Below are 23,694 nucleotides of genomic sequence, written 5' to 3' on the forward strand. Positions count from 1 at the left end.
AACTACCAGCTGTTCCATGGGAGAAAGATGAAGCTTTCTGCTCTGTTAAAGAGTTACAGCCTCGGAAACCCTATGCAGGGTCTCTGTGAATTAACCGACTCCATGGCACACAACAACAACAACAACAGGTTTTCCAAGGCTGTAACTCCTTCTAGGAGCAGAAAGCCTCATCTTTCTCCCGCATAACGGCTGGTAGTTTCGAACTGCTGACCTTGAGATTAGCAGCCAGACTCGTAATTACCACACTATCAGAGCTCCTTTTATCTTAGAATGGTCATTTTCACCTCCTTCAGGTCTGTATTGAAATGTCGCTATCACAGAGATGCTTTCCTTTACTCTATTTAAAATTCTGTGTTATCCACTACTGTGCACTAAGGTCGTTTACCTTTTCTTTACTATTTATTATACCCTATGCGTGACACTGTGGGATGCAGTGCACCGCAAGGTCGGTGGTTCAAATTCATCAGCCGCACCTCGAAAACTCTATGAGCTGAAACTGACTCGATGGCACTTAACAACAACATACAGGGCCAGCAGTTCTAATTTATCAGTCACTCTGCAGGAGAAAGATGAGGCTTTCTGCTCCCAACAAGATTCACAGCTTTGGAGACGCTATAGAGGGTTTCTGAGTTAGAACTGACTTGAAGGTGACAGCAAGGGCAACAGCATAGCATTTATCATCATCTGAGAGAGTCTCTATTTCATTTGTCCATTCTGGTTTGTGTTGGCATGACCCAACTAGAATAACACTACATGAAGGCAAACAGTTTTGTTGGTTTTATATTGTTGGCAGTTAGATCAGTGCCTAAAACATGGCCCTTCATAAATATTGTTCAAATGAAGAAAAAAGACAAGTGGGTAAATGAGAAAAAATGCTTTTAATTTTATATTATTTGTTTTTAGTGTACCTGTTATAGTTGCCAGTGATTATCTCTTCATTTTCACTAGTCCGCTTAGAATTTGATCTATATAATATTTATAGATTTTAAATCAGTGATGTCTACAGCCGTTATTCCTCTCCTTATGAAAGTAGAGATGATTGTTGTAGCACCTCTTCCATTCTGCATATTTTCTCAAAGACAATTGATACCAGGAGGCGATCATCAGGCAGCTGTATTACTTTGTAATAAAATTATTATAAATGTGGAAAGTGAAATTCATTGGAAGTGACTAAAAATATTTTCCTCTATATGTTACACATTTCTTATTTATGTTGACTATCATTTCCACTCTGAAGAGCATTCTCCTTAAAAGAGAGCAAACTGATGTCATTAAATTTAATTAACACCACTTTTTTTTTTTTAACATTAAGATCATCTGCTCCTACCAGAACCACATGATTTGACTCTACTGTTTTCTAATAAAGGTACATTAAAAATTATTTAAACTAACTTTATCAGTTTTTACTAAAGACTACTGTGCTATTGTTTTAAACAATTTCCCTGTTCCCCCCTCCCCATTTCTGTTAATAATATCAGATTATTATAAATACAATTCTTTCCCTCTTCATTTGAATCCTTTATACTTGCATAATCTAACTTGCATCTGTGTTGTTGTTATTGTCGAGTCTGTCTCCAACTCATAACAACCCTGTATAGTGTTTCTGAGGAGCAGTTGGTGAATTTGAACAGTCAACCTTGCGGTTCAAACCGATCTTGTGGTAGAGTACTTATCCTACAGCACCACACCTGGGCTATACCATCTCTTTCCTCATGTGATGTCACAGATTTTACAATTGCTCACTCTGGAGTACAGTTTTGTCTTTTATTTCGATGGTGAAATCTGCTTCCTCACAATCCAGGACAGTATTGTTGTTTTTGTTAGGTGCCATCGAGTCAGAGTGCCCACAGGATAGCAAGTCCCTGTATTCATCCCTGATAAATATACAAGATTGGGTAATCCTTTCAATACCATCAATTCATATTAATCTACTCTTGTTACTCAGATTAAATGCCAGGTAGACGCTCCCAGGTTTAACCTTTTGAGAAATTAAATTGTCACTAACGCAATTATTTAAATTAATCATATGCTGTGTCTTTTTAATAATAGGACATCTAATGTGTTCCTGTGAATACTTATGTCTAGACTTTGTGTCAGCTTTAGAATCTGTTTAAGAAATAAAAATCATCCATACTTTTAAAAATATATTCTGAGCATTTGTCATAATTCTTTTATAAGAAATATCCTGCTATATTGCTTACTTTTGATTCACTCAGTGCTCACCAATGTCTTTTTATAAACACTTTTATGGAGTGCCATGCAAGTAGTCCTGATGTGGTACTATGAGTTAATGCACTGGACTGCAAAATTGGTTTGAACCACAAGGTCAGTGGTTCAAGCTCACCAGTTGCTATGGGTCAGAACTGAGTCGACGACACTCAACAACAACAACAAGGCAAGTACATAGTTTCTTGTAATATGATGATGCTTTTCTTCCATATTTTCAATTTTTTAAAAAATAAACTATGCTTTAAAATTGCCGTGTTCCAGTCAAAATATCTATCCTACAAGTGCATTTGTTATTGTTGTTAAGTGCTGTCAAGCCAGTTCCGACCCATAGTGACCCTGTACAGGGTTTCTGAAGAGCAGCTGGTGGGCTTGAACCACTGACATTGCAGTTCACACCAACTTTGCAGTACAGCGCATTAACCCACAGCACCACACCAAGTTTATGCAGTCCAGTGCATTAACCCAGTGTGCCATGCCAAGTTTATGTTTGTATCTTACTTGTTATCACTATTCCTTCTCTCTCGCTCTGCTTTATAATACATTTTCCTGTTGTTTAACAAATATTAAGTATTTAATCTTTCAACTGCATCTGCCTTATTTGTAAAGAGGAATGAGAATATTGATCTCAGAAGACTATTGTGAAGATTAAATGAGATAATGTGGGCCAAGTCCTTTACCTGACTCTACCTGAAACACAATAAGCCTTCAGTAAACATAGCGCTCAAGGAGCTCTGGTAGTGTAGTGGTTACGAATTAGGCTGCGATCCTTAAGGTCAGCAGTTTGAAACTACCAGCTGTTCCATGGGAGAAAGATGAGGCTTTCTGCTCTCATAAAGATTTACAGCCTCGGAAACCCTGTAAAGGGTTGCTATGAGTGGAATCGATCGACTCCACGGCACATAACCACCATCACCAAACATAGCTCTCATCCATATGAAGTCAAAGACAAATGAGAAGAGACATCCTAGTGCTAAAGGAAAGGAGCTCTGGTAGCGTAGTGGTTACGAATCGGGCTGTGAACCTGAAGGTCAGCAGTTCGAAACTACCAGCCGCTCCGCGGGAGAAAGATGAGGCGATCTGCTCCCGTAAAGATTTACAGCCTCGGAAACCCTATTCAGGGTCGCTATGGGTCGGAACCGACTCGATGGCACTTAACAACAACAACAGTGCTAAAGGAGCTTGTGCTGTCATCCATGCAGTGGTCAGTAATTGCTTACTGCCGTTCCTATTCAATTTGATTATTTCTGTAACCCATAGAAAAACATTTTATGGAAAATGTGCTATTGCATACGATTTTCTTTCACTTTGAGAAAATAACAATTCTAACTGGATAGTTATTCACAAATATGATTGCAAATTCTGTGAGTACAAAACTTTTTGAGTGAATGTTTAAAATCATTTGCAAATTATAAGAGTAGTGATTTTATTCATTCTTCATTTTGTTTTATAAATACCTAATACATTATAAGATTTTCTAAATAAACTTCATGTAAAATTACTGCCATTTTTAAGCCTTTTACCTCTATGCTTGTACTTAGGTTGGCTGAACACATAAAGATTTCTAAACAGAAGAATAAAGAAAACTTAGATTGACTAATAGATTCAAAATGTAATTCTGAGAGTATTTTATTTTCATTTTGTGGTATTAAATATCATTTGATATACTTTCTTATACAAAAGATAAAAATTCATAATACCTAGGTGATGCATTTTCTTATAATTATAAAACTACTTTGACATAGCGATATGTATAAAATTAAGATAATCTGACAATTCACAGAAACTAAACAATACAATCTATGTAAGGATTTTTTTTTTTTAATTGAACTGTGGTTTTCAACCAAATTAACCAGAAAAATTCTTATCATTCTCTTATTTCCTATGGAAATATATAAATGGGCCATATTAATTGAAGGTTTAGTAAATAACTACCCACTTAAATAACTGACTGAATTATTTCACCACACTTTTATTATCTAATGAATAAAACCAAATGTGCATTCATTCATCCATTCACTCAAGAAATACCTGAAACATAGGGTCTTATATCCATTTGAGTTTTCTTTGTAATATTAATGCTCTGCCTGAATGTTTTCTGCTATCACTTTATAACATTACTTGAGAACTCATCCAAAATAATTCTTCAATCTCTTTCCCTCTACTTATCCAAAACATAATTTAAAATTTGTCCTATTATTTATACAAATTAAAATACTTTTCTTCAGTATTGGCAATTCTTTTCATATTTATATAAAGGTCACATAGTGAATTGGCATCAATATTTTAAACATTATAATGATCAGATATATGAGTTTAAAGATATCATTTTTTTTCAGATAGTGATAATTCTTTCCATTTATCCACAAGAAGGGCTTTGACACCTACTAGTTCAAGTGAGCTGACACATTTAAGGCCTCTTTCACTCCATTTAGCTGTTGCATCTGGCTGGCACAAGAATGATGGCAAAGATCTTGACCTTGGAACACTGGTTGAATTAAAGGATTCAAGTGGATGATAGAAGCTGTGGCAGGATTCAAGTGAGGGCTGAACAATGCAGGGATAAATGCCGTGGGAGGCAGTGGCTGAAGTGTTATGTGGGAGGGATGCAAAGGGGCAGCAGTGACTAAATGCATTGGGTGACCTGCTAAGAAAGTGGGATGTGTAGGAATGACGGCTGGAGTCAGAGGTGAAAAAGCGATGGGAGTAAAATGTGTCTGTGAAAGAGGATGCAGATGAGCTATTGGTAGGTGGTTGCTGTGGGAATTCAGGGAGGCAGAAACAGCGAAATGTTGCAGAAATGTGTGGTGGAAGGTGGTTATAGAAGCGTGCTGGTGAACTGGAACTGTCTGTACAGTTGAGGCAGGAGAGAAGGTAGCTGGCCCTGCAGCAGGCAAAACTCGAAGATGCTTTGATAAGAGCTGTTTCTGCATATGCTGTTGGGCTTGTAGCTGGAGGAGCTTGTATTTATCTATTTCATCAGGAGAAAATATTAGAGGCTGTTGAATTAGAGGGGGAGAGATGGATTTATGACACACTTCTAATCCATCTTCTACGTTGTCATGCTTCTCCACAGTTCTGTCATAGCAAGAGTTTATATTCCTCTCTACACAATTCATATGCATGCTTACATCCTGCAGTTCTAGATTTATTTGGTCCTCTTTGGTCTCTGTGGAATTGATAACACCTGTATATCTATTAGATGGTAAAGCACCAGGGAAATCATTTGGTACTGTGTCGCAGCTTTGAATAAAAGGTCGGACTTCACCAATGAAAGGTTGTGATTGTTCTTTTGCTGTTGGATTCTTTATGTTTGGTGACTGAGACTCTGCTACTACATGAATGATACCTTGAGAAAGATGATTATCGCAATCAGCATCCATTAAAACACTAGACTTGCTCATCTGTGAACTCTTAACTTTTTCTTTTTCAGGAGTCCTGAGAACAGCACTGCTTTCATTATTTCTCCTTTTTCTTATGTTCTGTAGTTTTTCAGACTGAGGCAATGCTGGTCTGTTACAGTCTGATGGGACAAACTGAATTGTGCATTGAATTTGTGAATGAAACTCTGATTCATTTTTATAGCTGTTTGAAGAGACCTCAAAAGTGGTTGCTTCCTCGTGACACTTCTTGACTTGTACTCTTTCTAAAAGGCTTTTGGCTGTTAGAGGGATTCTTTCTCTTTCTATCATGTTCAACTCTGTCATTTCAGAAGGGCCACTGGAACAGTTTCTTAGAAGGCGGCCAATAGTCCCAGAGTTGTAGTGCATGGATTTTGCGTTTCCCAGATCACAAATATGAGGGTTGTCCAAAGACTCGTGACTTCTTTCATGTTTGCTTTGGTGACTGAGTTTCTCTCTTGAGTAAGAGCTGGATATGCTGTGCTGAAGTCCCTGGCTATTAGATGACTCTTCACTGCTTCCAGCACAGGAAATCTGTGAACTAGCATCACAATGGATGACTCTCCTGAATTTTGGCCCTGTGAATTGGTGCTGACTTTTGTTCAGTTTATGTGTTTCTCTGCAGTGACCATCTCTATGTTTGGAGTGCTTTTCATTTTGAAATGATGCCCACAATTGGCAGTTCCTATCTCTTTGTGTTTCAGCCTGTGGACAGTCACTCATTACTGTCTCATTAGGTAAAGAGAGGCAGTTGTGCTTTCTGCGTTTCCGTTTGTGCCTTTCAACTGGGTTGTGTTCTCTTTTACAAAAGTAGAGCAAATTACCTCTATTGAAAAGGGTACTGAAGTCCTTTCCATGTTCACTGTGACCCCCTACTGCATAAGAACTAGAATCCCAACTGAATTGATTTCCATCTTCAAATTCTGAATAAGCATCACAGGGGATGAGTTTATGCTTCTTTTTAGTCCTAGACATGTAGGGAGTAAAAGACAGACTCTCATTTGCATTATTTAGAACTACCCTCTGGCAGTTTTGCCAATGGATCCTTGAAGATTCCTTCAATTTGTTATCTCTTTTATTCTTATTTCCAACATAATTCTTTAGTGAGATTTCAAGGTAAGCAGGCACTTTAGGATTTTTCATATCCAAATCACTTGTACTAAAATTATGTCTGTCCATATTTGGCTCAGAATCATTGTAGTCCAAATTATATTTACTTTGGAAATTTTCCCAATCTGTGTTAATTTTAATCATCTTTGGTTTTAGATATTGATTATCTTCATGGATCACTTTTTGTTGGTCTTGGATTAAACCTGAGGATTGACTCTCTCTTTTAGTCTTTCTTTCACACAATCTCTTACTCAATTCTGTTTTTAAGTCTTCTGGGTCATGGCCATCCTTTGTGTTCCGAGAAAGCTTAAAATCAAAATACAATGGATTACAGCCATAGGAGATACAGGGTTGTGTTTTTGTAAAGAGCAAAAGTTCTGTAGGCCACTGAAGATTAGTGTGGCCATCTTTGCTTTGTACATGAAGGAAAGGTAAAGGTTTAGACTTCACATCATGGAGACACGCTTCTCTTATGAGCCTTTTCTCACTTTTGCTAACTCTTTCTGTTTTATTTAAAGATTTATCTCTGTTCTCTATTCTGTGGCTGGGATTCAGATGCACTGTATTTCTTTGTTCACTTGGCTCTGTTGAACGAAACTCATCCAGACATTCAAATATCCTGGCATCACTGTGCTTGTAAATGTTTGGTGGGTTGGAGGAAGCATTTGCTTGGCATGGATGATTAATGTGGTTTTGTGAATCATTCTTCAATGTGTTTTGAGTTTCTTTCTCTCTGCTGGAAGGTGTAAAATCCACATCTGAAAGATGAATGTTAGATTTAGAGAACGAAGCATGAATGCCAATTGGATCTTTTAGTGTCTCATCATTAGAGTCATTTTTGTCCTGCAAAATATTAGAGCTTATGGGGAACTTATAGTCTAAAACACTTTCCAGATGGCTTGATGAAACGTTTACATCTTTTTCCTTAGTGAGGTTTGTATCCTCATTTACAAATGTGCAGCACTGGCATTTCTCTGTAGTATGGTTTATTTTAGAAGTGGGTGACTTGTTACAATCATGTGTTTCTTCTGTGTTCTCACTGAAAACTGATGCAGAAGATTCTAATTTTAGATGTACTTTTTTGGAAAAAGAAAATGATACTCCTGTCCTGTGACTAACATCGCTTGGATCTGGAGATGTTTGTGGAATCCGATTTCCAAACAAATAACGTCTGTCAGTTACTAATTGGTGTCTGTTTGGCATGGCAGACCTTTGTTTTTCAGAAGTATTCCTGGGGAGAGTTTTTCCTTTAAGGGGAAGAGCACTCTTCATGCAAGATGCCTTTCTGCCATTCTTAATTGGGGAAATTTCCTGCTGGAGATGCTTTTCTATAGTAACCCTGGAAGCTTTGTATGCTGGTCCATTTCCAGAAACACTGAAAATACAACAAATATTTAAATGATTAAGACACTGCTTGAAATCTTATATATATGTGAACATTTCATATAATGATACTATTTATGAATCGTATCTACTGTAATATAGTCATTTTAGTGTGCCTATGCAACACACCTTATCTTCATAGTGGCTATTTCTAAAATGAATCATTTAAGTATATTTTTTTTAATTAACAAAACAGAATAGCAGGTGAATCTCTTAACATAGTGTTGCAAAAGAAAACAATACTGCATTTACATCACAATATATATCCTCCAGAGCTATGAATTCTTTGGAATACATATTTCACAGTTTTCACATCAGTACTTTCATATGAAATAAGAAATTAAATTTAATCAAAATGTACTTTCAAAGAACATTGTACAAAGTACAAAGCTTCTTTCATTAACTTTTTGCGTTTGATAATTTTTGATTCCTCAACTTTAAAATTGTCTCATGTTTGTTTAATTTTGGAAAACGGTAGTCTTTCCTTGTGACCTGTCCTTAAGTTGGCTTTAATTTTAATAAATGCATAATAAAGTAACACACATTTACAAGCCATTTGGATAGCTTCTAAATTTTTGAAATCTTTACTTTTTGCTTTCTTTTCACTGAAATATTTTCTTTCTATCTTTTGGGCACCATAGTATCTTAACCTTTCAGCAGCTTTTTTTTAAAGATTCTTTCTTCTACAAAGGTTTATTAGTAATTCAAGCAGAAAGCTAGAAATGTCAACACATATAAAACTCTTTAAAATTATATGGCCCTTTAACGTCTACCTATAACACCTCTAATATGAAAAGAGGACTCCTTAGGGTAAAGGGAATACAAATAGCGTTATTTATCTTATTGTTTGTTTTGAACTGACTTTCCTTTTATTTTCTTCTATGCTTGAATGATCCTTGTTTGCATTTACTATTTATGATCTTATTTTCAAATCATGATCCAGAAATATATTGTTTGAGTAAAAAATACTCTGAAATAGATGAGGTCAGCATGAGTAAGAAGAATCTATTGCCTGCACTGAAGGAAATATACATACATACATATATTTTTTCATTAACAGAGCTACAGTTTGATTTATTTTGGTTTTGTATTTTCTACTAATAATGGTTGGAGCAATGTATAAACAGGGACCTGCCAAAAATTCGAGTCAGACTCGCAAGAGGATGTGGAACTAGGATTATTGTTGGTGACATCAGATGAATCTGATGTAAGAAGAGAATATCAGAAAGATGTTTACATTTGTTTTATTCACTATGCAAAGGCATTCCACTGTGTGGATCATGACAAATTATGGAAAGCATGGTGAACAATGGGTATTCCAGAACACCTAATTGTGTTTATGCAGAACCTTTATATAGTCCAGTTGTTTGAACGGAACAAGGGGACACCGATTGTTTTAAAATTAGGAAAGCTGTGTTCCATAGTTGTATCCTTCCACCATACTTATTCAATCTGTATGCTGAGCATATAATTAGAGAAACTGGTTTATAAGAAGAAGAATACGGTATCAGGATTGCAGGAAGACTCCTTAACAACCTGCATAACAAACAATATGCAGATGATATAACCTTGCTTGCTAGAAGCAAAGAGGCTTTAAAATACTTATTGATGGATATCAAAGAATTCAGTGTTCAATACGGATTGTGCCTCAATGTAAAGAACATGAAAATGTCACAATTAGACCAATAAATAACATCTTGACAAATGGAGCAAGAATTGAAGTTGTCAAAGACTTAATATTGCTTACATCCACAGTCAATGCTCAAGAAAACAACAGACAAAAAATCAACAACATGTGACATTAGGCAAATCTACTACAGGCTATCTCTTTAGACTATACCAACTTTAGGACTAAGGTGAGCCTGACCCAAGCCATTGTATTTTAAATAGCCTCATATGCATGTTAAAGTTGGACTATGAATAAGGAAGCCTGTAGAAGAATTGGTGTATTTGAGTTTAGTGTAGGAGAAGAATATTAAAAGTATCCTGGACTGCTAAAATTTTGAACAAATAAATCTGTCTTGAAAGAATTACACTGACAATGCTTCTTAGAATCAAGGATGGGAAGACTTTGCCTCTTGTACTTTGGACATTTGCCTCTTGTGCTTCAGACATATGGAATCCTAGTGTGGCACTGTGGGTTAATGCGCCAGACTGCAAAGCCATTTGAACTGCAAGGTTGGTGGTTCAAGCTCACCAGCTGCTCCTTGGAAACGCTATATAGGGTCACTGTGGGTCAGAATCAACTTGACAGCACCTAACAACAACAACAATTTTGGACATGCTATTAGGAAGGATCAGTCCCTGGAGAAAGACATCATGTTTGGTAAAGAAGAGGGTCAGTGAATGAGAGAGAGACTCTCAGTGAGATAGGTTGAAATAGTTTCAGCAACAGTGGGATCAAATGCACCAATTATGAATGTGGTCCAAGACTGGGCAGTGTTTCATTGTGCTATGCATAGGATTTCTGTGTTGAAACTAACTCAATGGCACTTAACTACAACAACAACAATTTTCACTAATACTTTTTGGCTACCTTCAAGTTAGCTTTTTTTCCAGTTTATATGCATTTTCTTCTATGATTTTGCTTATTATTGTTTCTTCCCTACCTAAGTTTTGTAGTGGAATTTGTATGTTAAACTTATTGCTTTTCCTGAATATATTTTTATAGGTTTTTAGGTTCATCACAGTACTTCAGTGTCTTTAGTCTTACATTGTAGTTCAGAGAGAAGTTAATTAAATATAATTCCACTTTTTATAACATCCCATCTCTTTACTATGCCTATATGAATTTTAATTTACAATAATTTTAGCCACTGTTTCATCTTTACAGGTTTGAGATTTGCTTCTTTTCAGGAATTAGTAGCTTCAGCTTTCATGATATCAGTGTTCCCTTAAGTCTTGTGGAAACTAATTATATAGATTTTCCAAAACTGCATTATGTTCTTTACAGTAAGTGTTTCATAATGAGAACTTTCTTTTAATTCTCATTCATGACATTGGTATCTGTCTTTTTTTATTTTAAACCAGGTTCTCATGCTCTTTAGAGAGAGGTTTGAAGGCATATTTAATATAAATAGGGAGGAACACTCTAAGATAGTGCATAGGTTATGGAATAGTTCTTTCAAGCATAGAACAAAGTATAAAGTATGGAAGTTTCTTACAATGCTATTGGACATTTAGCTCCTGTAGCTTGAGGATAGTAAAACAAGGTCCCGAAAGTTCTATGAAAAGAATGCACGTGAAAATTGTATGCAGAAAAAAATTCCACTGTCCTAAATATGCACAAAAACGCACCCATAGAAAATTGTTCACACTAAAAAAGTTTCACAGAGAAAAATTCTCATATTCACAATATTATCAAATAATAAACTCTAAATTATGTCCATCTAAAGTGAAGTGCAGGTGTGGAGCTGTGGGCTAATGCGCCAGACTGCAAAGCCATTTGAACTGCAAGGTCAGTGGTTCAAGCTCACCAACTGCTCCTCGGAAACCCTATACAGGGTCGCTATGGGTTGAAACCAACTGGACGGCACTTCACAACAACAACAACAACAAAATGGAGTGCAAGGATGAAAATTTTTATTGAAATAACTGAACTATATGTTTTTAAAGTTATTAAGAAATCCTGGTGTGGTATTGTAGGATAAGCACTGGACTACAAGGAAAATCTGAACCACAAAGTTGGCAGTTCAGACTCACCTTGGAAACCCTGTACAGTGTCACTATGAATTGGAACCTAGCTGATGGCACTTAACAATAACAAAGTTATTCAATTTTTTTGCTCAGATCTACCATCAACACTCATGGAAGTAGCAGTCAATAAATTAAACCACGTAGTACAGTAAGCAAATCTGCTTCAGGAGGCCTCATTAAAGTATTCAAAGACAAAGACGTCAATTTGAGGAATTAAAGGTGCACCTGACCCAAGCCATGGTATTTTCAGTAGCTTCATATGCATGTGAAAGTTGAACAATGACTAAGGAAGACTAAAAGAATTGATGCTTTTGAGTTATGACGTTGGAGAAGATTATTAAAATTACCGTGGAATGCCAGAAAAATCAACAAATCTGTGCTGGAAGAAGTGCAACCATACTGCTCCTTAGAAACCAAGATGGCGAGACTTTGCCTCTCATACTTTGGACCTATTACCAGGAGGTAGCAGTCCCTGGAGAAAGACATCATGCTTGTTAAAGTGTTGTTGTTGTTGTGATGTGCCGTGGAGTTGGTTCCGACTCACAGTGACCCTGTACACGGTTTCTGAGGCTGTAAATCTTTACGGGAGCAGAAAGCCTCATCTTTCTCCTGTGGAACAGCTGGTAGTTTCGAACTGCTGACCCTGAGGTTAGCAGCCCGATTCGTAACCACTACACTATCAGAGCTCCTTTGTTAAAGTGTAGGGTTCTGGGAAAAAAAGATAACCAACGAGATGGACTGGCATAGTGGCAGTTGCAATGGGTTTAAGCTTTACAAAGATTGTGATGCTGACGCGGGACCAGGCTGTGTTTCCTTCTGTTGTGTATAAGGTCACCACCGAGTGGTAACCAACTCAATGACACCTACCAACAACAACATAAAAAATTGAAATACTGAATTAGTACGTTGGAGCGTAATAACATCTTTTCCTTGATGCAATGGGAAAAAGACACTCTGGAGTCACCATACCTCTTAATATCGGCACACCACACACTTGGCACTTGTGCACTGATGACTAGCAGCTAGGTACTTTGTATGTATGAGTATTTTTTGTTGTGAGCAATTTTCCGTGTAGGCATTCTTCTTGCATGTGTTTATGACAGTAGAAATGTTTCTGTGCACAGTTTTGATGTGGGCTTTTTCATGTGTGTTTCTGTTGTTGTTTTCTGTTTTGGGGTCCTTAACAGTTGCAGCACTCAACTTTACCTCAGTGTCAAGAGATTCTTTTTTAATATTTGTAGCCATACCAAGGATTAAGCCGGAGCTGAAACCCTGGTGGCACTGTAGGATAAGCCCTGGGCTGCTAACCATAATGTAAGTAATTCAAACCTAACAGCAGCTTGTCAGAGAAGGATGAGACTTTCTGCTCTGTAAAGATTTGCAGCCTCAAAACTCTATACAGGGTCATTATGAGTCAGGAATAACTCCATGGCAGTAAGTTTGGTTTGGGTTTATAGCTCTGTAATAGGTTACCATCTCCAGGAATGTAGGCATTCTGGTTACAGCTGCACAAAACTCATCAGAAATTATTCCAAAAGTTTGGTAGATAATGTCGTCATCCTTTTTCCCCTGCCCTCCCCACCCAGCTCCATTATGATGCAAATCGTTATTATTTTCATATATATTTTCTTGGCCATTCAGTGAAGTTTGATGGGAAGTATACAGATATATGCACTTGTGGTCATTATTCTTGTGTGTTTCAGAAAAAAAGAAAAATAGATGTAAACTTTCTTTAATGATATTTACAATTATTATATCATATGGGTCCTGTTTAGAACATTTTCTTGCTTTGATTTATGTTAATTTAAATGTTCTCTATTGCTATTTTACTTTATAATTTATCTCTCTAATGTGCAAACTTCTTCATTTAATATTCTTTTAAATATTTTTAAAACACTTTGCTCTTAACGTTTTTTGTATTATATTTGGGTTTCTGCCCTTAATTCTTTTTTCACTACATTCCAATCTACATTTATGACTATAGTGTTTTCATAAATGTAACATTGTATTGTTAATTTCTTATAACTCTTTTTCATGATTTAAACTTTTCTTCTTGTTGCTTTATAATTTTTTATTTCCTTTACCGTAAATCTATTTTATTAAATCCAAAATTTTTTTCTCTTTATGTTGCTTTAAATTCTAATTTTTAACATAATTTTATGCCTTATAATATTTAAATTATTATTATGTCACTTTTTAGAATTTTCTTTAGCTTTTCATATTTTAATTTTTTTACCTAGCTATAGTTAATTGGAGTCCTGGTGTGGCACTGTGGGTTCATGCATTAGACTGCAAAGTCAGTTTGAGCAATATGTCAGTGGTTCAAGCCTCCTCAGAAACCCTATACAAGGTCACTATGAATTGGAACCAACTCAATGGCACTTAACAACAACAGCAATGATTGTTAATTATAATGGCTAGTAAAAAGTGACTATTTTTTACTAATGGGCTGTTCATCCCAATACTAAAGAATTATATAATTTAGTTCTTCCCCTGTGCAAAAAGTAGACTTTCTGAAAGAAAATAAATATAGGAAAGTAACAAGATTTCTTCAAATGGTGTACTCTCCTATTATCCTGCTCAAGATGTACTGTATAAGTTAGACTGATATATAATAGAAGAATTCTATATACAGAGAGTGCCTTTCTCCTATATAATAACTGGTCTTGCTGAGAAGCTAGCTTGAGTTGAACTATCGATTAGTTGGATTTTTGTCAAGTGTCAGAGAATTGGTTCCCACTCATAACGACCTTGTATAGAGTTCCCAAGAACTGGCTAGTGGGTTTCAACCACTGACCTTGTGGTTAGCAGTCCAGTGATTATCCTACAGCACCACACCAGGACCCCAAATACATTTAGTTATACAAAAATGGAGGATGACACATAGTTGGATAGATCAGCCCAAACTGATATTTTTCATTAGTTTAATTCAGATAGTCCCACTACCAATAAATTCATCCCCCTTTCCATTGCTCTTGTTGTTAAATGCTGTCATATCAGTTCTGACCAATAGCGACCCTATATGGGGTTTTTGGGAGAGGCTGATAGGTTTGAATCACAGTCCTTATGGTTAGCAGTCCAGTGCTTATCCTACAGCCCCACACCAGGACTTCAAAGATCAGGCAGTTATGCAAAATCAGAGGAGGACACATCATCTCATCCCCTCACCTCCAAAGCCCCAGCTGAAATCTCTTGTCACTGCTATCCCTGTGTCATACAGGAGGGCCATAGAGAAAAGCTTCTTGTTATGTGGGTCATCTTACTCAGAATCCTTTCATGGATAATGGAAAGAGTGAAATCCCAGATGGGGAAGTATACCCACTTCACACTTATCCCCACGGTTAGGTTAAAAGACCAGGTGTTTGTGTTGTTGCTAAGTGCCGTTGAATTAGTTCCAATTCATAGTGACCCTTTGGAGGATTTCTGAGAAATGTCTGGTGAGTTCCAACTGTCAGCATTTTTGATGGCAGTCTAATGCTTATCCTACAGCCCCACACCAGGACTTCAAAGACCAGATAGTTATGCAAAAATGGAGGACACATGATCTCATCCCCTCACCTCTACTGTGAAGGTCCCTGAAAGCCCCTGTTGAGGACACTTGCCACTGCTGCCCCCAGGTCATAATAGGAGGTGGCAGCCACCATTGCCACCATGAGTGGAGGACCATCCAGTATTCTAGAACCAAGCACCAGTCCCCTTCCTTGCTCTTACCATATTGTCAGGATAAATGGCCCTTGCTCATCCCTTTGATGATCCCGAAATGCTCTTGGTGACGTGGTCTAGAACAGGGGGCTTCTTGTCCATGGATAGGATGGCCTGAGTGTCAAGAGAGGGATGTATATAGGCCGCTGTATTCTCCTGAATGTCCTTAGCCTGCACGTATCCCCAGGATCTAGCTGGTGGCTTAGCACACCTACAGCCCCATGTCCCATGAAAATAGGCAATCCAATACTTTTTTTTTCCTTCCACACCATGAGAATTGGGCCCAGCCTGTGTCCTTACCCTTACTGCACCTGTCACAGGTCACTCAACTGCTGACCCTACTCCTACCCAATTAGTCTGCTGTTCCTTCATCTGTGCTCACCCAGGAAGGTGCATTGAGGAAGTGTAAGGGGCTACACCTGTACTAATCAGCTGACGTAGTCCCCACATACCTGAATGCCCTGTCTCAGGACTCATTTTATTACAGCCTGGCCCATCCTTGCTATTACATGGAGGCAGAACCAGACCCCAGCGTCTGCTTCCTCCCCAACCCAGAGGGTGGCTCACCTCAGGACACTGGCTGCTTTTGCAACAGCCTCAGCCCCTGTAGGTACCCAGGACCTACCACACTGACCTCACTCTCTCCCTCTGCTACTCTATCTAACCCGCTGATTGCTCAGGAATACTACCACATTGTCTCTCACCTCCTGAGTCCTGAACTATCATGCAATGTGAACTTTCTTTCTAAGTGTACACCAGGTGTGGGGAATCTTTTTCTGCCAAAATTTATAACATTCACAGGCCATACAAAATTATCAACTTAAAAATGTTCCTGCTACATTTGGTCAGACATTTAATAAAGTCATTGGAGTCCTGGTGTGGTGCTGCAGGATAATGCGCTGGACCACAAGGTCAATTTGAACCGTAAGTTCAATGGGTCAAACCCACTAGTGGCTCCTAGCAAACCCTATGCAGGGTCATTATGAGTCAGAACCAACTCGGTGGCACTTAACATCAACAACAATATAATGACTGACATTCTGGTGTGTCTCTGTGGGTTAATGTGCTGGGCAGCTAGGTGGGTTTGAACAACCTACTTTATGGTTCAAACACACTAACAGCTCCTAGGAAACCCTATACAGGGTCAGTGAGTCAGACTGACTTAAAGGCACTTAACAACAACAACACTATGATGACTGGGACTGCCGTTGCCTTGGTAGGGCCAGACCAAATGATGGCATCAGAATTGGAGGAAGTTTCATCAATAACCTGTGATATGCAGATGATACAAACTTGTTTACTGACAGTGAAGAGAACTTAAAATACTTACTGATGAAGATTAAAGACCATACATAGCCTTCGGTGTGGATTGCATCTCAATGTAAAGAAAACCAATAAACAACATTCTTATCAATGGAGAAAAGATTGAAGTTGTCAAAGACTTCCTTTTGCTTGGATCAACCATCAACACTCATGGAAGTAGCAGTCAAGAAATCAAATGATGTATTCTCTTAGGAAAATCTGCTGCATACGACCTTCTTATAGTGTTGAAGAGCAAGGATGTCAGCTTGAGGACTAAGTTGCGCCTGACCTAAGCCATGGTATTTTCCATAACCTCATATGCATGTGAAAGTTGAACAGTGAAGAAGGAAGATCACAGAGGAATTGATGCATCTGAGTTATGGTGAAGAATGTTGAAAGTACCTTGGGCTGCCAAAAGAACCAACACATCTGTGGTTGATGAAGCACAGTTAGAGTGCTCCTTGGAGACCAGGATGGCCAGACTTCTTCTCTCATACTTTGGACATATTGTCAGGAGGGACCAGTTGCTGGAGAAGGATATCATGTTTGGTAAGGTGGAAGGTCACAGAAAAAGAGGAAGACCCTCAGTGAGATGGAATGGCAAAGTGGCAGCATCAATGGAGTCAACTGTGGCAATAATTGTGAGGTTAGCCCAGAACTGGGCAGTTATTTGTTCTGTTGTAGGATCGCTACGAGTCACTACAAACTCAATGGCATCTAACAACAACAACAATATGTATTTCGGCCAGACAGTCCCTCCCCTGGTATACACAGAGTCTGCTAGTCAGAGATCTTGGCTTTTGTACATGTTGATGGGCAAAAATTTCCAAAGTTTTATTATTATCCTAAATGTAAATTGTGGGGTGAAAATACAGTCAATAAGTAAGGAGTAGGTGTACAGATGATTTTTTTTCTTCAATTTTATTTCTTATCTTCATTTATCAATTATAAATGACTGCAAAAAAAAAAAAAAAAGACGATTCTATTAAGTGAATTCCTTAGATCATGAAGCTGGATAAGTGGAGAGAGCAGTTGGTCAGGGTAGGTGGTAGGTAACTGTTGTTAAGTGCCATGGAGTCATTTCCAACTCATAGCGACCCTGTACAGGGTTTCTCATGAGCAGCTGCTGAGTTTTAACTGCCATCCTTGTGGTTTAAGCTGACCTTGTGGTCCAGTGCTTATCTGACGCTGTTATACCAGAACTATGTGGTTTGTTGTTGTTAAGTGCTGTTGAGTTGGTTCCAACCCATAGTGATCCTGTATAGGGTTTCCGAGGAGCAGGTAGTGAGCCTGAACCGCCAACTTTGCAGTTCAAACAGTTTTGCAGTCTGGTGCATTTACCCACAGCGTCACACCAGGATTCCTGAACTATGTGGTAGTAATTGTTATTGTTAAGTGCCGTGGAGCCATTTATGATTCTTAGCAACCCTGTATAGGGTTTCAAGGAAGTCACTGGTGAGTTTGAATCGCTGACCTTGTGGTTCAAATGACCTTTCAGCATATTAACTCACAGTGCCACACCAGGACTCCATGGCAGGTAATAGAGGAGAGTGAAATCATTTTCCTGCTTCTAAATTCTGTATTTGAAAAGCTGGACACTTGTCTTTTCCCTCTTATGTGGGTGGATTAGAACCTAAACATCCTGCTTGTTTTTCAAAGGACACCAACTGAGATGTGGTTTTGTTTATATTTGATCCACTAGGTTTCCAGAGACAGTGTCATGCCAAGCCGTCATAGAGTGCATTTCTCAATTTTGAGGCTATCTTAGGACACTTAAATAAACTCATCATCACCGAGATTCTACTGATGCTTTGCATATTTCTCCTGAGGAAAATATGGAATGGATGAGTAGAGATGTAGAAGTGTGAAAATCTCGTAACAGCAACAACAAATTAAGTTCAAGTCTTCTCAGATTTGCTGTTGTGTGACCGTAAAGAACCTATCGAAAGGGTTTCTCTCCATAGTGGGACTGGCCTCATTTTTAATAATCTGATTTATTGTACCTTATAATTAATCACTCTGGAGTTCACATCCCCTATGTGCCCAAATACTATCCTATCGATGGTAGGGGTTTTCTTTACAAGTTCTGTTTTGATAAAAACTGACTGATATCTTATTAATAATATATTTAAAGTATTGTAAGTTCCTCATTGTGTTGACTGGTAGAAAGCTCAATACCAAAATTGGGCTCTGTTTCTATAATTGTATGAGACTTTTAGAGCAAGCATTTTTGTATCTTTATTTTCTCTTTATATTAAAAATAAATAAGAGTCCATAGTGCAACTTTATTTTATATATTTTATAAGTTAATTAAGTTACCTGAAGATGGGAGGGCAAATACACGAACATATGCATGCAAAATACTAACTTTAATTTTCTCATAATTGCTGCTTAAAAAGTTACATGCTTGAAATCAAATTTGAGGTTTAATATTTGTGGTAATAAAATCAAACCATTTATTCCTAAGCTTACTGTATATTGTTTTTCATGTAAATAGCAGGGGTTTAAATCCTGCCATAGAACTATAAATTTTACAATTCACCAGGTTGTTGTCAACTACAGTAATTAACTACATTAGTGTTCATATGAATTTACAATCTGCAAAGTTAATTGAGTTCCAGGTAAGAATGGCTTCACTTTGAAATACTGAGTAGTTCCAACCTTATGTGAAGCTGTGATTTTTCAACCACAAGAATGTATTAGTGTAATGCTTGTTATACTATAATCATCTGTTTAAACAGCACTGTGTGGTAAATTTAACTGCATTAATTACATCTTGTTTGTCATCCAGACAACAATAATGACATTTATTCTAGATCCAAGGGTGCACAAAAGAATGAACAAAAGATTTGTTTTACCCCAAAATGAAACATTATTATTATGGTTTATAAAATTATTGTTATAAAACTTAAAATAAATTACTACAGAGCTTTATCTGTCCATTTAAATCAACGGAATGGGACTCACTCCTAGACTATTTCCTTAAAGAACACATTAGATTAACATTATCGACAAGGAAAAATAATGAGATACGAAAAGTAATTAATTTATAAATCTTTAACTATTAGGAATACTCACCTTTCAATGTATCTGTCGATTAATTACAATTTGTTACAGTGAATGGAGTGAATTTATCATGGAAATTTCTCTAGAGGCTGAAGAGAGTTTTGAACTATTACAATCACCTCTCATGCTTACCATTCAGATTGCTGTCTTAACTCAGCCAGTTGATGGAGACGTTTGAGTGCTTTTTCTTGTTTCTTCTCATCTTTCCATGACTTAGAGGCTACATTGCGAGCAAATTCCCGTTGCTTTAATTCTTTCAGTCTCTGTGGGAAAGAAGAAAAAGAGAAAAGCTACTATAAATAAAAAACATATTACTTTCCATCTATAAGAGCTCTTATGAAATCTTGACCTATGCAGGGTAGCGGTCTAGATAGGAGAGTGAAAATAATGTCCCCATCAATGTCATTCTGTTTCATGACAAATTTAGGAGATACATGTAATTGTTAACTAGGTTATTTATCAAAGATTGTCACAATCACTGAAGAAGTATGGCACAGTGCTGGACCCTAGTCCTTGTCAGAACCAACCTGGCTACACAACCTAAACCATCTGTGCGTCTGAGGAATCCCAAATAGGAAAAAGGTACAATATATGAGTGAGTATGATGGGAAAAGAAACTATATGAGGCACTTATTCCAGCCCTCTCATCTGTAAAATACACTTATATGAGCTTAATTTAGTAAAGCATTTGTAACTGTGAAAGATTTGATTCAACACTCTACATGTGATTCTTCATTCATTGTTCTGGCAGAGATATTTATCAAATACAGATTTCTATATTATATTCCTGGTATGGCACTGTGGGCTAATGTGCCAGACTGCAAAGTCATTTGAACTGCAAGATCGGTGGTTCAAGCTCACTGGCTACCCTTTGGAAACCCTATACAGGGTCACTATGGGTCGGAATCAACTCAACAGCACTTAACAACAACAACATATTATATTCAGAAATATAAAAATAGTTCAGGGATTTAGGCACAGTTTTAAGGTTTAGCCTTGTTTTATTTAAATTAACCTATCACTTCTTTTAATTAGCCCTTTCTCTAAAACAATTGACTTACATGCAAATTATTTGTTATTCATTACCTGTTCAGATTTCTACTTCAGAAACTGCCACTAGGGACACCTAATGATATTGAACAAATTGAGCAAAAGCCACAATCAAATGAGCATCTTGGAATTAAGGGCTTATCCTAAATGCAAAGTGCACTTAACAATTAGTCTTTCTTTACTCAAACTAAGTAATTTTAAATTGTCTTAAATCTGAATTAGTTCAACTTTGTTTTTATTTCTCTAAATCAAGTATAAAAGATGTTTCCCAAGTATAGCTAAACTCCATGGTGCCAAGTGAGGTATTAATGCTGTAGCTAGTTATTTCCCCCTGGTAGGACAAAGACCAAAACTTTTCATTATCATTACTTTCTCGAAACAGAGCATGCTCATGGGCAGTGGTGGTCAAGTAACTGTATCTTTGCTAAGTGCCTGAAAATGGGAGAGAGAGAGACCAGTCTTCCACAGGGAAAATGTCCTGAGCACAAAAATAAGAGTTTTGTGCTTAAGATAGAAATAGTGATAAGGAGAACAACAGAGTGAACCTGAATTAAATTTTTGACAAATATTTCAAATTCTTTAAAGCAGTAAAAGCATGGCCCATATATTATTAGAAAAACAGAGAAAGGATTGATACCCCTCTACAGTGGCACAGTGGAGTGGTCAAAGCAGCTCATCTGCTATCCAGAAGATCAGTGGTTCAAGTCCATAGTCACTCCATGGGAGAACCAAAGCAATCTGCTTTCATAAAGATGAATAGCTTTAAAACCCTATGGAAACAGTTCTACTCGGTCTTAAAGGGTGGCTATGAGTCAGAATTGACTAGACAACAGTGGCTATAGTTTTTTTTTTTTTTTTTTTTTCTTTTAGAATTGGTAAAGTATGTAAATGTTAAGGTGTTAGAATATTTACTAACTTAAAATATGGAGGCTTGAGATGCCCAGAGGCACCTCATAAGTAAGATTTGGAAATCTACGTCTGAAAATCAGTCATTGAAAACGCTATGGAATACAATTCTACTGATACACCTGGGGTCATCATGAGTCAGAATCCACTAGAAGACATCTGTTGTTCTTGTTAGATCTAATAGACCAGTCTTCCTAGTGATATTAAAGGATAACCTTTGCTAGAAGTCCCTCCTAATCACACATCCTTCACTCTCATTTGAATAATAATAATAAAGGACAGAGACTTTTTGGAAACCTGCCTTCACAAGAATCCATATAAAATTCACTTCAATGGTGTCAAAGAGAGATGGCTTCTTTGGAGAACAGAAGATGTTTAGATTTACTCTCAATTATATTTACTGAATTTTGTATTACTAGCATATATAAGTGCCATAGTGTTTAAGTGCTCAGTGATTTGAATCCACCATGGAAGAAAGATGTGGCAGTCTGTTTCTATAAAGATTCATGGCCTTGGAAACAGAGGTGCAGTGAATTATTTCATATGGTTCTTCTACCCATCGTCCTTATAATTCCTACCAAACAATGTTTATTTTCCTGATGGGTCTGGCTGAAAGAAGGTGAGGGAAGATGCCAATAAGATGATATAATTCAGCTGTATTGATTATTAACAGGGTTAATTGTTATTATAAAAACTTGGCACTGCAATGTGAGCATAAATGAGTCATCTCAGAAGCAAGAGGGGAGGCTCTCACTACAGTCAAAGAACAACAGCCAGAAATGTAGCTTGTCTTTTGGGTCCCGAGATTCTGTGCATTGAAACTCCTTGACCCAGGGACAGAAAATTAGACTCTGGAGGAGTGGCAGGGGAACAGCTGCAGCGGAATGAAGAGCCAGAGCATGAAGCAGAGCAGTGGACTTCCCAGTCCATGGAGCAAGTAAAGCTGAGTGACTTTGGGCAGGAGGCTTGCCTGTACAGTGGGGTACCTCCAGGCACTTAATTGGGGGAGTTAGGCTTGCTGACTCCTGGAGCTAGAGCTGTGTGCCTTCAGGCTGAGGCTGATTTTGGAGTGGTATGCCTTTTGTCACCACTCCTTTTCAATATTGTTTTGGAAGTATGAGCCACAGCTATATGACAAGATAGGGTAATTAAAGTCATCCAAATTGGCAAAGAGGAAATAAAACTCTCTCTATTTGCAGATGATATGATTCTATACATAGAAAACACCAAAGATTCAGTAAAAAAAAGCTACTAGACATCATTGAAAGATTCAGCAAAGTGGCAGGGTATAATATCAACATACAAAAATCACTTGGATTCCTCTATAGTAACAATGAGAGCACTGAAAAAAACATTAGGAAAGAAATATCATTTACAATAGCCATAGTAATATATGTAACCAGAGAAACAAAAGACCTATAAGAAGAGAATTACAAACCACTACTAAAAGAAACCAAAAGAGACTTAACAAAAGAATATACCATGTTCCTGGACTTACAAAAGAGACTTACAAAAGAACATACCGTGTTCCTGGATAGGAAGACTCAACACCGTGAAAATGTCAATGCTACCCAAAGAAATTTGCACATATAATGCAATCCCAATCCAGATTTCAGTGACATTCTTCAACGAGATGGAAAAGAGAATTACAAACTTTATATGGAAAGAAAGGAGACCCAGGATAAGCAAAGCACTGCTCAAGAAGAAGAACAAGGTTGGAGGCCTCTCACTCCCTGATTTCAAAATCTACTACACGCCTCCAGTGGTCAAAACAGCCTGGTACTGGTACAATGAAAGACACATTGAACAATGGAAGAGAATTGAGATCCAGAAATTAACCCATCCACATACA

At 37.4% G+C, this 23,694-nt stretch overlaps 1 protein-coding gene across 1 annotated transcript in view; it reads right to left on the reverse strand.

Annotated features, from left to right (window-relative positions):
• Nucleotides 1–4,613: 4,613 nt before the first annotated feature.
• ZNF804B (zinc finger protein 804B) overlaps nt 4,614–23,694 on the reverse strand; it is a 197,846-nt gene continuing 178,765 nt past the window's right edge. The window contains exons 3-4 of the mRNA XM_006834396.1: nt 20,019–20,149; nt 4,614–8,112 (exon numbers count right to left, since the gene is read on the reverse strand). Of these exons, the coding sequence (XP_006834459.1) occupies nt 4,614–8,112; nt 20,019–20,149 (3,630 nt within the window). The remainder of the gene's footprint in view (nt 8,113–20,018; nt 20,150–23,694) is intronic.

Source organism: Chrysochloris asiatica, unplaced genomic scaffold (genome assembly GCF_000296735.1).
Source record: "Chrysochloris asiatica unplaced genomic scaffold, ChrAsi1.0 scaffold00010, whole genome shotgun sequence".
NCBI lineage: Eukaryota > Metazoa > Chordata > Mammalia > Afrosoricida > Chrysochloridae > Chrysochloris > Chrysochloris asiatica.